Source organism: Sarcophilus harrisii, chromosome 4, assembly GCF_902635505.1.
Source record: "Sarcophilus harrisii chromosome 4, mSarHar1.11, whole genome shotgun sequence".
NCBI lineage: Eukaryota > Metazoa > Chordata > Mammalia > Dasyuromorphia > Dasyuridae > Sarcophilus > Sarcophilus harrisii.
Genome location: NC_045429.1, coordinates 201738657 through 201753838, shown reverse-complemented (window position 1 = coordinate 201753838; position 15182 = coordinate 201738657). Strand labels below are relative to the sequence as shown.

At 39.5% G+C, this 15182-nt stretch overlaps 1 protein-coding gene across 3 annotated transcripts in view; it reads left to right on the top strand.

Moving 5' to 3' along the window:
- Positions 1-15182, top strand: part of GRIK2 (glutamate ionotropic receptor kainate type subunit 2) — an 827779-nt gene that overhangs the window by 300785 nt on the left and 511812 nt on the right. The window contains exon 1 of one of the 3 annotated variants that reach the window (XM_031964483.1): positions 12900-13355. The exons of the other annotated variants lie outside the window; for them this stretch is intronic. Within the exon in view, the coding sequence (XP_031820343.1) occupies positions 13298-13355 (58 nt within the window). The 5' untranslated portion in view covers positions 12900-13297. Of the gene's footprint in view, positions 1-12899; positions 13356-15182 lie in introns of those variants that run through there. 3 annotated transcript variants of the gene reach the window in all.

Genomic DNA, 15182 nt, shown 5'->3' with positions numbered 1-15182 from the left:
AGAGCAGGATTAGAGGTTAGAGACCTACAGGTTTCCACCTGAAGCCTTGGGGCAATTGAGATCTGGGCTCTTTGTTGGAGAGGCTAGTCATTCTGGTTTATTTCAGAAGTTCCATGAAGAGCAGTTTTCAGCCACAGCAAGGCTCATTGTGTATACCTCCATTAGACTACAGGAGAGTAAGTCCAGGTGTCATAAGACACAACTGATTCTCTTTCTGTCTGTCTGTTTAATTGCTAGCATTTTGGGTCCCCAGAGAAAGCAAGGTGCCAATGGGCATAAATAATTTGGGAGGTACTTAGTGGGACGCCATTGGAGTACCAGCTGTTCTGAGTGTCTCTTAAGACTCGTCTGGTCTGAATATATCTTCGGATAATAAATCTGGGTGTTTTTAAAGCACCATCTGGTTTTGGGTGCCAGTTGGCACAACTCTGGGTGTCCTAGAACACAATTCTGGGTATTTTTTTACATCTGGGCGCTCTCTCTCTGAAGGCAGAAAATACACCAAACTGGAGTTTGGAAGCCTATAAAAAGGTTCCATTTGAATTTCTGAGAGGGAAAAGATAGTCACCCTAAAAACTCCCCTCATGGCATTCTTGAAATAGCAAGAGCTTGACCCTAGTTTGTATGTTAAATGTTTGTCTATTTTGTTGATTTAAGAAGCTCTGTTAAGTTTTAAGAACTGTGATTGAGAAAATTGGCAATTGGTCATAAAAGAGACAGAAAAGATTTGGTTGTGCTGTCAGAAAAAGCAGTTTTTAAAGAAATGTGCTAGAAGACATTCTCCCCTAGTGGTATAAAGTTATCTGTCAACTCAGCCACTTTATCATGGGGAATTCTGCTTCAAACGCAAGAACTCCACTTGATTACCTTCTTAATCATTTCTCTGAACATTTAAAAATCATGATTATGGAGTATCGTGGAGAAAGTATAAACTGAAACTGTTTTGCCAAAGGAGTGGCCTTCCTTTCAGGTAGGATAGCCACCGTATGGTGGCCATATGATAGAAGCATAGTGCAATCAGTGCACCAAATAGTAACTGGTGAACCTGGCCATCCAAATCAGTATCCTCAGTATTGATGTCTGGCTGCAAATTGTCTCTTACCTTCCTTCCTGGCTGAGGGCTTTGACTATGAAAAATGGTATTCTCATCCTGGTCACCCAGTCCATGGGGGCAGAAAAGAAAGATTGTAGATTTCAAATTGCTCAAGCAAAACTGGAGAAGAAAGTCCTACAGGACTCTTCTGAAGATCCCTTAGATAATCTTCCTTCCCCTCAGTATCTGGGTTCCACCCTTGCCTGGAAATGCCCCACTCCCACTTGAATTACTGCCTGAAGGACTCAAATCTCCTGAATCTCACTCTTCAGCACCAGTCCCTTTGTCAGCTTCTCTTCCTCTACCTTCCACCTCCTGACCTCTTCTTCTCCTCCTGCCTGCAAACAGGGGCTTCATAAAGCCAGCATGAATGTACTGGCACCAGTCCCATTTCTTCCTGCCTCCCCTGTTTCTCTTGTGCTGTTCCCCACTCCTCCTTCCCCTTTATCTCCTCTGTCTCCTTCCCCTTCTTGTACCCCAGGTGGAGTCTCATACAATGCTTTGGGATCTGTTCAGCCACCCCCAGTTCTCTCCAAACCTGTTCTGCCTCTAAGGGAAATGGTGGGCTCAGAGGGGATCTCCTTTCTAGTCTATGTTCCCTTTTCTACGAATGATATATATAACTGGAAAAGTCAGAATCCTCATTTTTCTGAGAAACCACAAGTTTTGATTAACTTTCTTGAATCTGTTTTTCATACCCACTAACCCATGTGGGATGACTATCAGCAACTTCTCACCACCCTCTTCACTACTGAGGATAGAAATAAGATTAAAAGGGAGGCTAGGAAAGCTGTACTTGGACCTGGTGGGGGGATCAATAGAACAACATCGTAATCAGGTAAAAGCTAGCTTTCCCTCTGAGAAGCCATCCTGGGGCCCTAAGTCCCATCATGGGCTTACTGCCCTTTCTGCTTATCATAGATACCTTTTCCAGGGTCTTAAAGCTGCAGCCAGGAAACCTATTAAGATGACAAAGATTTCTGAAGTTGTTCAGGGTCTGGAAGAATCCCCTGGTGCATTCCTAGAATGTTTATATGAGGCTTAATGAACTTATAATACTATAGACCCTGAAGCTCCTGAGAATTATAGATCTGTGAATATTGCATTTGTTAGTCACTCTACCCCAGATATACATGAGAAGCTACAGAAGCAAGAGGGATTTGAGGGCATGAATATATCCCATCTATGTTATGGGCCAGAACTCTGAACTTGAAACAAGGATTCTTACAAGTTGTTAAGTTAGTGGAATTGATGAGACAATAGTTGTCTAGTTTAGTATGGTGATTAATAGTTCTCTAAGTTCAGTATGGCTGAGTTAATCTTACAACAAATAATGGTTTCCTAGTGATATAATGATTGGTTTATACTCAGTGTAGAGTATATAAGTTGAGACCAACTAAGCCAAAGGAGGAGAGACAGATTCATTCCATCATCCACCTTTGTGGTGGCTGGAGGCTGAAGCACAAACCCTTGGACTCAGACTCACTTCATCTCCCACCACCGTGGTGGCAGGCCTGTCCTCCTGCATTTTTTCCACTGAAACCAAGTCCCCTCTGAAGGCCATGAGGAAGCTAGCTGAGCACCAGGTGAAGGAGACAATAAAGACTTTTGGACTTTAACATCTGGCTATTCTTGTGGCGATTACTCTGATGAAAAGAAGGCTGCCCAAAGACCTCCCCAGAAAACCAACCAAAAGAACATTACACTATGTTATTAATATTATATTATGTATAATATTATATACTATTATATCACCACAAGAATAACCAGGTGTTAAAGTCCAAATCTTGTATTATCTCTTTCAAAGTCTTGTCTCCTTTTCTGGGGCCCAGTTAGTTAGCTTTCTTAAAGGCCTTCTGGAGTCTTGGTTTCAATGAAGAAAATGCAGGAGGATAGTGCATCACCAAAGTGGTGTGAGATGGGATGAATGAATCTGAGTCCAAGGGCTTGTGCTTCAGCCTCCAGTCTGCTTGTCTTCTCTAGCTCTCAGTCCCTGCCTATATGTTCCACACTGAGTATAAACCAATCATTATATCACTAGGAAACCATTATTTGTTGTAAGATTAAATCAATCATACTGAACTTAGAGAACTATTAAGCACCATGCTAAACTAGACAACCATTGTTTCATCAATTCCACTAACTTAACACCTTGTAAGAATCCTTGTTTCAAGTTCAGAGTTCTGGCCCATAACACATCTGGTTGAGAAAGCTCTGAAAGTTTTTAATATCAGACACACTGGCTAAGGAAGTGGTTAAGCAGTACACCCAGGCAGTTGTAGTAGCCATCATAAAATCAAATAACTCCCCTGGGTCCTCCCTGGGCCCTGTAGATGGCAGACATTGGGTTCAGATCAGTGTGCCTATTGTAAGGTAACAGGCCATTGGAGAAACGAATAGACCCAAGAATATCCTCTCTCTTGAGAGGGGTGACTGAGGTGGCCCTGGTTCTTTCTCTTCCTCTAGACCCAGAGAACCCAGGGTATGTTTACAAATTGGGGGTCAGCCTATTGAGTTTCTGATTGATACTGCAGCCACTTACTGTGCTCTAACAAAACCTCTGGTCCAGTATCCTCCAAATCTACCCCTATACAAGGTAAAATTGTTTCTTACCCCTGGACTGCTGAATGTATAGTTCACCTGCACACCTGAAGTTCAAAAACTTCAGGTAACCATTTTCTTCTCTGAAGACCAGGCTTCTCTGACCCTAATCCTCCCAGTCCAAAGCATTTTCTTGTCACCCTACCTCTCCAATTTGAATAAAGCTCAGTGGCCTCCCCTGTATCACTCTCTTCTGCTTTCTCCCCTCTTCTCTTTCAGCTACAAGCAGATTTCCCTTAGGTATGGGCAGAAAATAAACTTCCAGGCCTGGCTGCCCATCATGTACCAGTGGTTGAGCAGCTTCTGGCCACTGCCTCTCTTGGAACTGTCAGGCAGTACCCCATGCAGAGGGAAGCTCTCCTGGGTATTTCTGTTCACATGAACCGGTTGAAAAATGCTGGTATCTTAGTAGCCTGCAAGTCTCCTTGGAACACCCCTTTGCTTCTAGTCAGGAAGCCTGGGTTAGTGAACTTCTGTCCTGTTCAGGATCTTAGGGAGGTTAACAAACTAACTGGTTGAAACTATTCATTCCATGGTTCCAAATCCTTATACCCTACTCAGCTTGCTGCCTCCTACTCACACTGTATATATTGTTATGGACCTAAAAGATGCTTTCTTTTCAATACCCCTTGTGCCAGCTAGTCAACCCCTTTTTGCTTTCCAGTGGATAGATCCCCTGGAGGGGTTCTCAGGGCAGCTTACTTGGATTAGGCTGCCAGAGGGTTTTAAAAACTCCCCCATTCTGTTTGATGAAGCTTTTCATCTGGATCTCCAACTCTTTCACAAGGAACATTCTTACTGTTCTCTTGTTCAATATGTAGATGATCTTCTCTTGCAGCCCTTGATGAGTCCCTCTGCTTACAGGCAATTTGTGCCCTCTTACAACTTCTTCAATCCCTAGGTTACAGGGTCTTTGCTAAGAAGGCTCAGCTCTGCCTTCTCAAGGTCTCTTATCTGGGCTCTGTTCTCAAATCTGGCCACCGCTCCCTGTGTTCCGAACGGATCTAGGCTATTTCATCTATTCTGGACTCTACTACTAAAAAGCAGCTTTGGGAATTCCTAGGGGCAGCTGGTTACTGTCGCCTATGGAACCCTTTGCTGAGATAGCAAAACCCTTTATTCTTCCACAGCCAAACAGGATCCCCTTGTATATGGCTCCCCTGAACAAGCTGCCTTTGATAGTCTCAGGACTACCCTTGCCTTGGCTCTCCCCGATGTCACAAAGCCCTTCCATCTTTTTGTGGCAGAGGCTAGAGGTATTGCAAAGGGCGTTCTGACCCAAATGTTTGGCCCCTGGCATTTCCCTGTCATTTATCTCTCTAAACGCTTAGATTAAGTGGCAGCTGGGTCACCTGCCTGTTTTAGGACTGTGGCTGTGACCTCCCTCCTAATGAAGGAAGCTGACAAGCTTTCTCTCTCTGTCCCCCATTCTGTCGAGGCTCTCCTCAGGTCCTCCCCTGACCGGTAGCTCGCTAATGCTCGCATTACCCACTTCTTGATTACCTTTGCCTCACTTTCTCCAAATCGTGCCCTTCCCCCCCCCGCCCAATCCTGCCATCTTGCTCCTAGATCCTAGTTCTGACCCAGCCCCCATACATGACTGCTTCCAGCTCCTTGACAAGACCCAGTCAGCAAGGCCCAATCTTTCTGACACCCTGCTGGAAAACCCTGACCAGATTCTTTTTACAGACGGGAGTAGTTTTGTTGTGGGGGACACCCATGTTTCTGGGGCAGCAGTGGTGAACTATCCCTCTCTCTCTACTCTGTGGTCTTCTTCCCTCCCCTCTGGGTCCTCTGCCCAAAAGGCTGAGCTTGACTCATGCCCTGCACATAGCAGAAGGGAAATCGGCTAACATTTTCACTGACAGCCACTATTCTTTTGCAACAGCTCATGTCCATGCCTCTCTTTATAAGGAGAGGTGCCTGCGGACCTCCGCTGGTAAGGAAATTAAGACTAAGGAGGAGATACTTTCCTTACTAAATTTTATCTGGTTACCCTCTCTGTTGTTATTATTCACTGCTCATAGGATAATGGAAGCAGTGGGAAATAGGGCTGCAGATGCAGCAGCTCAAGTAGCTGCCATCTCCCCCACTTTTTCCTTGCCCCTGACAATCCTCCCCCTTCCTCCAGTATCTGCATACTTTCCTTCAGAATATTCTTTCACATCTTGGAGAGGACAGAGGTAGGATCCTTGGTGGTACATAGAGGACAAAATTTTTATTCCACAAGCATTAAGCAGAATTCTGGTGAAGGATTTGCATGATTTCACTCATTTGTTTGAAAAAAATGCATCAGTTATTGAGCAGATATTACATAAAGGATGTCAGCCAATTGATCAGAAGTTATATTTATAGATGTAACACCTGCACCAGAGTAAATATAAAAAGAATTAAAGAGGCCTGTGTGGGAATGAGGCTTAAGGGACATATCCCAGAGGAGAGATGGGAGGTAGATTATACTGAGATACAGCTGTCAACAACTGGGTACAAATAACTTTTAGTTTTTGTAGATGGCTTCTCAGGGTGGACAGAGGCCTTCCCCACAGGAAATGAAATGGCTCTCACAGTGGTCAAAAAGATACTAAGTGAATTAATGCCTTGCTTTGGTCTTCCAGTAGACATAGTGTCTGATAATGGCCCTGCCTTTGTTGCCAAAATACCACAAGGTATTAGCAAGGCACTTGAGATAGAGTGGAAACTTCATTGTGCATACAGAACACAGAGCTCTGGGTAAGTGGAAAGAATGAATAGAACATTGTTAGAGACCCAAAGCTCCTGGGTCTCACTACTACCATTAGCATTACTTAGAAGTAGATACACCCCCAATAGACTGGGTTTAACTCCCTTTGAAATTCTGTTTGGGAGACCAACAACTATCCTACCCTTGGTTAGAGAAGACATAACTGCTGAAATCTCCAACTCCTCCCTTGTCAAGGAGGCCCTGCAGAAAACCCAGAAAGACATCTCACACCTCATCCAAGAGGCCCTTCCTGTCCCTGTCACTGAGCCCGCGCATCCATTCCAGCCTGGTGATGCAGTCCTGATAAAGAAATTTTCTACTTCTGGCTTGGAACCCAGATGGAAAGGACCTCATATTGTGATCCTCACAATACCCACCACTGTAAAGGTTGAGCCGATCCCCTCCTGAATTCCCTACAGCACAGCGAAGCCAGCTGACACCACTGAATGGAAAGTGGAAATTAGTTAAGATCCCCTGAAACTGAGACTGATCCACTCCTCTGATCCTTGATTTCCCTAAATCTTTGAAAAACATTGGGTGGGAAAATCCTGGGAGGATTAATCCTTGTATTCACTGTTTTGCTACTACTGTTTGTCATTGCCCTATTTGTCTATATAGAGGCAACATTGTCCCCTAAGGGCCCCCTCCCTTTCTCTAGAAGTATAATTCCAGCACCACACCATGGGATTTTCCTTAGTCTTCCTCCTCCTCCCCCCTCTGCTTTCCAAACCTTCAGGAAACTCACCCTGAAGCCCACATGGACAATGACCTTTAGAGGCCTTGAGGAAGATTCTTTCTTTTCTGCCCCCTACTACTCAGGTTCAGAACCCTCTATGACAGTAGATCCCAATCTGGCTCCCTGCTACTACTTTAGAGCCCCTATAGACCTTCTAGTCCAACTGTGTCCTGATGCTGGGTGGTGCTCACTCCCAGGGGACAGTTCCTTTAAGTTGACCATCTAAACCTTTGATCAGCAGACCCAGATCACCTTGTAAACCCCCTCCTCCCCCCATCTTAACTATCCAGCAACCATCTCATCAGAAGTGGGAAAAGTCCTGAAGGTTGACCCTTTGTTCCCAGGCAGGTAGCAGTTTTCAATTCAGCCACTACCTCCTAGTTCAACGTAGATCTACCCCCCTCCAAGGGTCTCATGGGACCTCTGACTCCCCCACTAGTCCCTCCTAGAGCATCAGCCCTAGTTGAACCTATTGCGGCAATGCCATCCCTGGCACCACCGGACCTTGACCTGACCCAAAGTCCTCATATGCTTCCTGATCCATCAGTTCCACTTGACAGTGCCCCTAAATCCTTTGGTCCCCACTCCATGCTTGATTTATTGCCAATAGTGCGCTCCTATTTGAACTCCACAAATCCCCACCTGGGCTGTGATTGTTGGCTCTGCTTTAACTCTGAACCCCCTTATTTTGTCAGAATTGCCCTGGCAGACTCAGTTCCTGGAACCACTTTTCAGTCTACCTGTTCTGGGAACAACCAAAAATCATCCTTGGAAATCTCCAAGGCATAAGGAACCTGTCTTGTGACTGCTTCCATAAGTCTTTCTGACCCTCTCCTCCAGTCCTGTAATCCTAGTTCCTTAATAAACATTTCAGCATTCTCCACGGACATTGCAGTTTGGTATCAAGCCCCTGAAGGTTCATGGTTTGTCTGTCATGATTTTCTGACTAAGTTTGCCTAGTCTAATACCCTCCTCAGAAATCCTGATCCTTTTGGTGTCTTGGTAGCGGTGTTTCCCAGCCTGTCTGTTCTTCCTGGAGGATGGATAGAGTCACTTCTGGTCCCATTTTTCCCCTTGGAGGTATCAGACATAGATGTGCTCTGCTGTTCCTTTCCCTCGTAGTAGGGCTCGGGCTGGCAGGCACTACCTCCCTCAGCACTGCAGTGGCATGGGCAGTTTGGGGTATGCTGAGTTAAGTGCACAAATGACCACAAAGCTGACTCAGATTGAATCATCCATCTTGAAACTGGAAATCCAAGTTGATTCCCTGGCTGAGATGGCACTCCAAAACCGTAGGGGGCTTGCCCTGCTATTTCTGTAATGGAGAGGTCTGTGTGCTGCCCTAAATGATGCTGTTTTTATGCTAATAACTCTGGGGTGATTAGGGAAAGTCTGGCCCTGGTTCATAAGAATCTTAAGTCTAGATGACTGGAGCAGGGTCAGGGAAAGAATTGGTAACAGTCTCTGTTCAATTCCTCCCCATGGCTAACCATCCTTATTACATTCCTTATGGAACTTTGCATCTTTTCTAATCTTGTTCCCCTCATCCATTCCCAAGTGAAGGCAGTCAAAATTATGGGGCTAAGACCTTCCGGGTATCAAGGAGAAGGAGATTCAATGATTTGAATACTCAGAAGAGAGAATATGGGAGATTATGCCACAGTTTCTTTGAATTGTTGTACCTTAGTTTCCCTGAATTATAACTCAGCTTCCCTGCATAAGTTTCCCTGCATTGGTTTCCCTGCACTGGTTTCCCTTCATTATATATCTCAATTTCCCTGACTTAGTATGCTATGTCCCTCCCCCTTTTCCTGACCATTAGGACTGATATAAATTAGGGCTGGCAGCCCTGACCTTTAGCATTCCATAAAATGGCTCATTTCTGATACCTAGCTGTCATACACTATCTCTCTTTCCAGATTTCCTGTCTTTAGCTTGATTATCTTCTTCATTCCCAATTTAACAGAATTTATAGTCTTTACCTCTAACTTATCAGAACCTAATTTATAATCTGCTGACCTACTCTAACCTCTTCCTCTGCTGTTGTCTCTCCTGATAGCTGAAGTCCTATAAAAATCCCTGGAATTCTTCACTCATTGCTGGATTTTTTGAGAAACAAGTCCAATCCAGTCAATTAATCTAAGCTTTCCAATAAAATATGAAAACCCTCTAATCGCTATCTTGCCTTAGTTTCTCCAGCATTATAAAAGTAATTCATATATATTCTCAAATGCATAGAAAACTTAATGACTGCTAATGTTAGGTTTTCCTTTTTTTTTTTTTTTTTTTTTTTTACCAATTTATTCACTTTATTATATAGTTTAGGTAATTTTATGATTTTTATCCAGTTTTTACATATAATTGAAATGATCTAATTTAAAAAATGAATGAGATTTTTTTAATTAAAGTTTTTTATTTTCAAAATATATACATGGATAATTTTCAACAGTCACCCCTGTGTTCTAATTTTTCCCTCCCATCCCTCTACCTACTCCCCCAGTCAGCAAGTTGATCCAAAATATGTTAAATATATATATATATATATATATATTTATATATGTATATATATGTATATGCAGTTCCTCTATACATATTTCTATAAATATCATGCTGCACAAGAAAAATCAGATCAAAAAGAAAAAAAAAATGAGAAAGAAAACAAAATGCAAGCAAACCACAAGAAAAAGAGTGAAAATACTATGTTGTGGTCCATATTCCGTTCCCTGTGTCCTCTCTCTGGGTGCAGGTGGCTTTCTTCATCATAAGACTTGGAACTTGTCTGAATAACCTCATTGTTGATGACAGTTATATCCATCAGAAGTGGACATCATCATATAATCTTGCTATTGCCGTGTATAATGATCTCCTGGTTCTGCTCATTTCGCTTAGCATTAGTTCATGTAAGTCTCTCCAAGCCTCTCTGAAATCATCCTGCTGATCATTTCTTATAGAACAATAATATTCCATAACATTCATATACCATAACATATTCAGCCATTCTCTACTCAGTTTCTAGTTTGTTGTCACTACAAAAAAGGACTGCCACAAATATTTTTGCACATGTGGGTCCCTTTTCCTCCTTTATAAATAACCTCTTTAGGATACAACCCCGGTAAAAACACTGCTGGATCAAAGGGTATGTCCAGTCTGATAGCCCTTTGGGCATAGTTTGCTCTCCAGAATGGATGGATCATAACTTTACCAACAATCTATTAGTGTCCCAGTTTTCCCACATTCCCTCCAATATTCATCATTATCTTTTCCTGTTAATTTAGCCAATCTGAGAGGTGCTTAGTGGTACCTCAGAGTTGTCTTAATTTGCATTTTTCTGATTAATAGTTATTTAGAGCACCTTTTCATATGAATAGAAATGGTTTCAATATCTTCATCTGAAAATTGCCTGTTCATATCCTTTGACTATTTATTGATTGGAGAATGATTTGAATTCTTATAAATTTGAGTCAATTCTCTATATATTTTAGATATGAGGCCTTTATCAGAACCCTTGAATGTACAAATTTTTTTTACAATTTATTGCTTCCCTTCTAATTTTGTCTGCATTAGTTTTGTTTATATAAACACTTTTTAACTTAATATAATCAAAATTATCCAATTTGCATTCAATAATGTACTCCCAGTTCTTTTTGGCCACAAATTCCTTCCTTCTCCAGAGATCTGAGAAGTAAACTATCCTTTGTTCTTCTAATTTGCTTCTATCACACTTTATACCTAAATTATGAACCCATTTCGAACTTATCTTGATATAGGGTATTAGGTGTGGGTTTTCTGCCATACTAGTTTCCAGTTTTCCCAGCAGTTTTTGTCAAATAGTGAATTCTTATCCCAAAAGCTGGAATCTTTGGGTTTATCAAACACTGGATTACTATAGTCATAAACTATTATGTCCTGTAAGCCTAACCTATTTCACTGATCAACTGCTGTGTTTCTTAGCCAGTACTAAATGGTTTTGATGGCCACTGCTTTATAATATAGTTTTAGGTCTGGCATAGCTTCATTTGCATTTTATTTCATTAATTTCCCTGAAATTCTTAACCTTTTGTTCTTCCAAATGAATTTTGTTATTTTTTTCTAGTTCTGTGAAGTAATTTCTTAGGAGTTTGATTGGTATAGTGCTGAATAAGTACATTAATTTAGATAATATTGTAATTTTTCTTATATTAACTCTGACTACCCATGAGCATTTGATATTTTCCCAAGAGATTTATTTGGGTGGAGAGTGTTTTGTAATTGTATTCATATAGTTCTTGACTTTGCCTTGGCAGGTAGACTCCCAAATAATCTACAATTATTTTAAATGGAATTTCTCTTTGTATCTCATGCTGCTGGACTTTATTGGTAATTTTAGAAAAATGCTGGTGATTTATGTGGATTTAGTTGTGAATTGTTTCTAGTAGTTTTTTAGTTGATTCTCTAGGATTCTCTAACTATAAAATAGTATCATCTGCAAAGAGTGATAATTTAGTTTTCTCCTTACCTATTCTAATTCCTTTAATTTCTTTTTCTTCCCTTATTGCCAAAGCTATCATTTCTAATACAATATTGAATAGTAATGGTGATAGTGAGCAACCTTATTTTACTCCTGATCTTACTTATTTGGAATGCTTCTAGTTTATCCCCATTACATCTGATGTTTGCTATGGTTTTAAATAGATGCTATTGATCATTTTAAGGAAAAGTCCATTCATTCTCTCGTGTTTTTAATAGGAATGGGCAGTGGATTTTGTCAAATCCTTTTTCTGCATCAATTGAAATAATCATATGATTTTTGCTAGTTTGATTATTGATATCAATTATGCTAATATTTTCCTAATATTGAATGAGCCCTGCATTTCTACTATAAAGCCTACTTGGTCATGGTGTATTACCCTGGGGATAACGTGCTGTGATCTCTTTGCTAATATTTTTTTTTAAGATTTTTGCATCAATATTCATTAGGGAAATTGGGCTATAATTATCTTTCTCTGTTTTGACCCTATCTGGTTTAGGTATTAGCTCCATATCTGTGTTATAAAAATAATTTGGTAGGATTCCTTCTTTCCCTATTTTTTCAAACAATTTGTATAATACTGGAATTAATTGTTCTTTAAATATTTGGTAGAATTCACATGTAAATTCATCTGGCCCTGGAGATTTTTTCTTAGCGAGTTAATTATTATCTCATTCAATTTCTTTTTCTAAAATAGTAAAATTACTATTTAAGTAATTTATTTCATTGTCTGTTAATCTGGGCAATCTATATTTTTTGTAAATATTCATCAATTTCATATAGATTGTCATTTATTGGCCTACAATTGGGCAAACTAGTTCCTAATTATTGTTCCAATTTCCTCTTCATTTGTGGAAAATTCATCCTTTTCCTTTTTGATACTAACAATCTGAATCTTCTTTCTTTTTTCTGATCAAGTTAACTAAATATTTATCTATTTTGTTGATTTTTTTATAAAACCAGTTTTTAGTTTTGTTTATTAGTTCAATAGTTTTTTAACTTTCAATTTTATTAATCTCCTTTTTTATTTTCAGAATTTCAAATTTGTTATTTATAAATTAGGGTTTTTATTTGTTTTTTTTCCTAGCTTTTTTAGTTGCATGCTCAGTTCATTGATCTTCTCATTCTCTATTTTATGCAAGTAAGCATCTAGAGATATAAAACTTCCCCTAAGAACTGCTTTGGCTGTATCTCATAAATTTTGGTATGTTGTTTTATTATTGTCATTCTCTTTGATGAAATGAGTGATTGTGCCATGCAAGGTCATAAACAGACAGGTCATAATGGAAAGTTCTGACAAAAGATTATCCACTATAGAAGGCAATGGCTATACCACTCCAAGATTTTTCTCAAGAAAATCCTATGGATACTAAAATGATAAAAGAGACAACCTTAGAAAATAAGCCTCTCAAATTGGAAGGTTTCCAATATGCTATTGTGGAAGAGTGGAAGACAAGTTCAAGTAGCTTCAATATTAATGAAGCTCCTGGGCCAAAGCTGAAAGGAAGCTCATCTGTAGATGCAACTAGTGATGAAAGGAAACCCAAAGCTGAAATGTCAATACTGCATAGAGAACTTGAATATAAGATCTTCAAATAAGATAAGCTGGTCAAACACAAGATGGAAAGATTAAACATCAACTTCTTGGATGTCAGTGAACCTAAATGGATGGAAACAGGTGAATTTAATTCAGTTGATCAATATATATATATATTAATTTGGGCCAGTTAATAAGCTCTATGAAGACCTATGTCATCTTCTAAAAATTATATTCTCCCTACTCCCCCCCCCAAATTGTTACATTCATCATAGGGGATTGGAATGTTAAAGTAGGAAATAAAAAAAAAATAACTGGAATAACAGGAAAGTTTGGCCTTCAAGTACAAAATGAAACAGCAGAAACTAATAGAATTTTGTCAGGATAATTTGGGGGCCATAGGAAAGACTCTTTCAACAACTCCAAAGGTGACTACACATAGACATCAGATAGTCAATATTAAAATCAGATTGATTATATGCTTGTAGCCAAAGAAAGAAAAAATTCTTTATAGTCAGTTAATACAAGACCTAGAACTAATTGTGGCTCAGATCATGAATTTCTTATTATAAAATTCACTTAAATTGAAGAAAGTAGGGAAAAACATCAGATCATATAGGTTTAATCTAAATAATGTCCTTTATGAATATGAAATGGAGGTGATGAATACTTTTAAGGGATTAGATCTGGTAAATAGAGTACCTAAAAACTATGGACAGAGGTTTGCAATACTGTACAGGAGGCAGCAACAAAGATTTTTAAGAAAAAGAAGAGCATGAAAATGAAATGGTGTCTGATGAGGATTTATAAATAGCTGAAGAAAAGGAAAGATTTACTTAAATGAGTGCAGAATTCCAGAGAATATAGAAAGGATGGTTACGAAGGTTTTCTTAAATGAACAATGGAAAGAAATAAAAGAAAATAAAAAATGGGGAATTCAAAGCATTTCTTCAAAAAAAATCAGATTTCACAGGATCACTTCATACAAAATTGGCATGACATAAAGCAAAACTAGTTGGGACTTAGTAGAAGCAGAACAAATTAAGAAAAGATGTCAACTTTTTGTAGTAGCAAGGAACTAGAAATTGAATGGATGCCCATCAATTGGGGAATGGGTGAATAAGTTTTGATATATGAATATAATGGAATAGTATTTTTCTGTAATAAATGATGAAGAGGCTGATTTCAGAAAAGCCAAGAAAGACACAAACTGATGCTGAGTGAAGTGAGCAGAACCAAGATAACCTTGTATAGAGAAATAACAGAATTATGTGATGATCAACTGTGATAGACTTGGTTTTTTTAAAGTATGTGGTGATTTAAAGCAATTACAAAAGACTTGGGATGGAAAATACTATTCCCATCCAGAAAGAGAACTATGGATACTGAATGTGGATCAGTGGATAGTATTTTTGATTTTTGTTGTTGTTGTTGTTGTTGGTAGACTGGTAAAGATTAGTTTTTGTCCCATTTTTAAAGAAGGGTAATGCCAAGGAATATTCACATTACTAAACAATTGTGCTAATTTCATATATCAACAAGGTTGTGCTAAAGATTTACAAGCTAAGTTCAGCATTATGTGAACTGAGAATTACCAGAAAAGCAGGGTAGTTTTTTTAAGACACAGAAGAACTGAAGGCCAAATTGCCAATATTCACTGGATTATGGAGAAAGCAAAGGAGTTCCAGAAAAAATCCATTTTTACTCTGTGGCTGCACTGAAGCTTCTGACTCTGTGGATTAAAGCAAAATGTGCTGTTAAATTAAAAATTATTATGAACTCCTAAAATTGAAAAAAGCTCCAGGTCTAAAAAGGGGTACCTGGAATGAGCCAGAGTCAGATTATAGATTAGAAAAGTTACATAAATGTTTATTGTCTGAGAAAAAAAAAAAGCTTGCAAGCTGGAGCAGAAAGGTAAAAGTCTTTCAGCTGTTCCAAGGGGAGTAGTAAAAGGGTAAGATATTTATA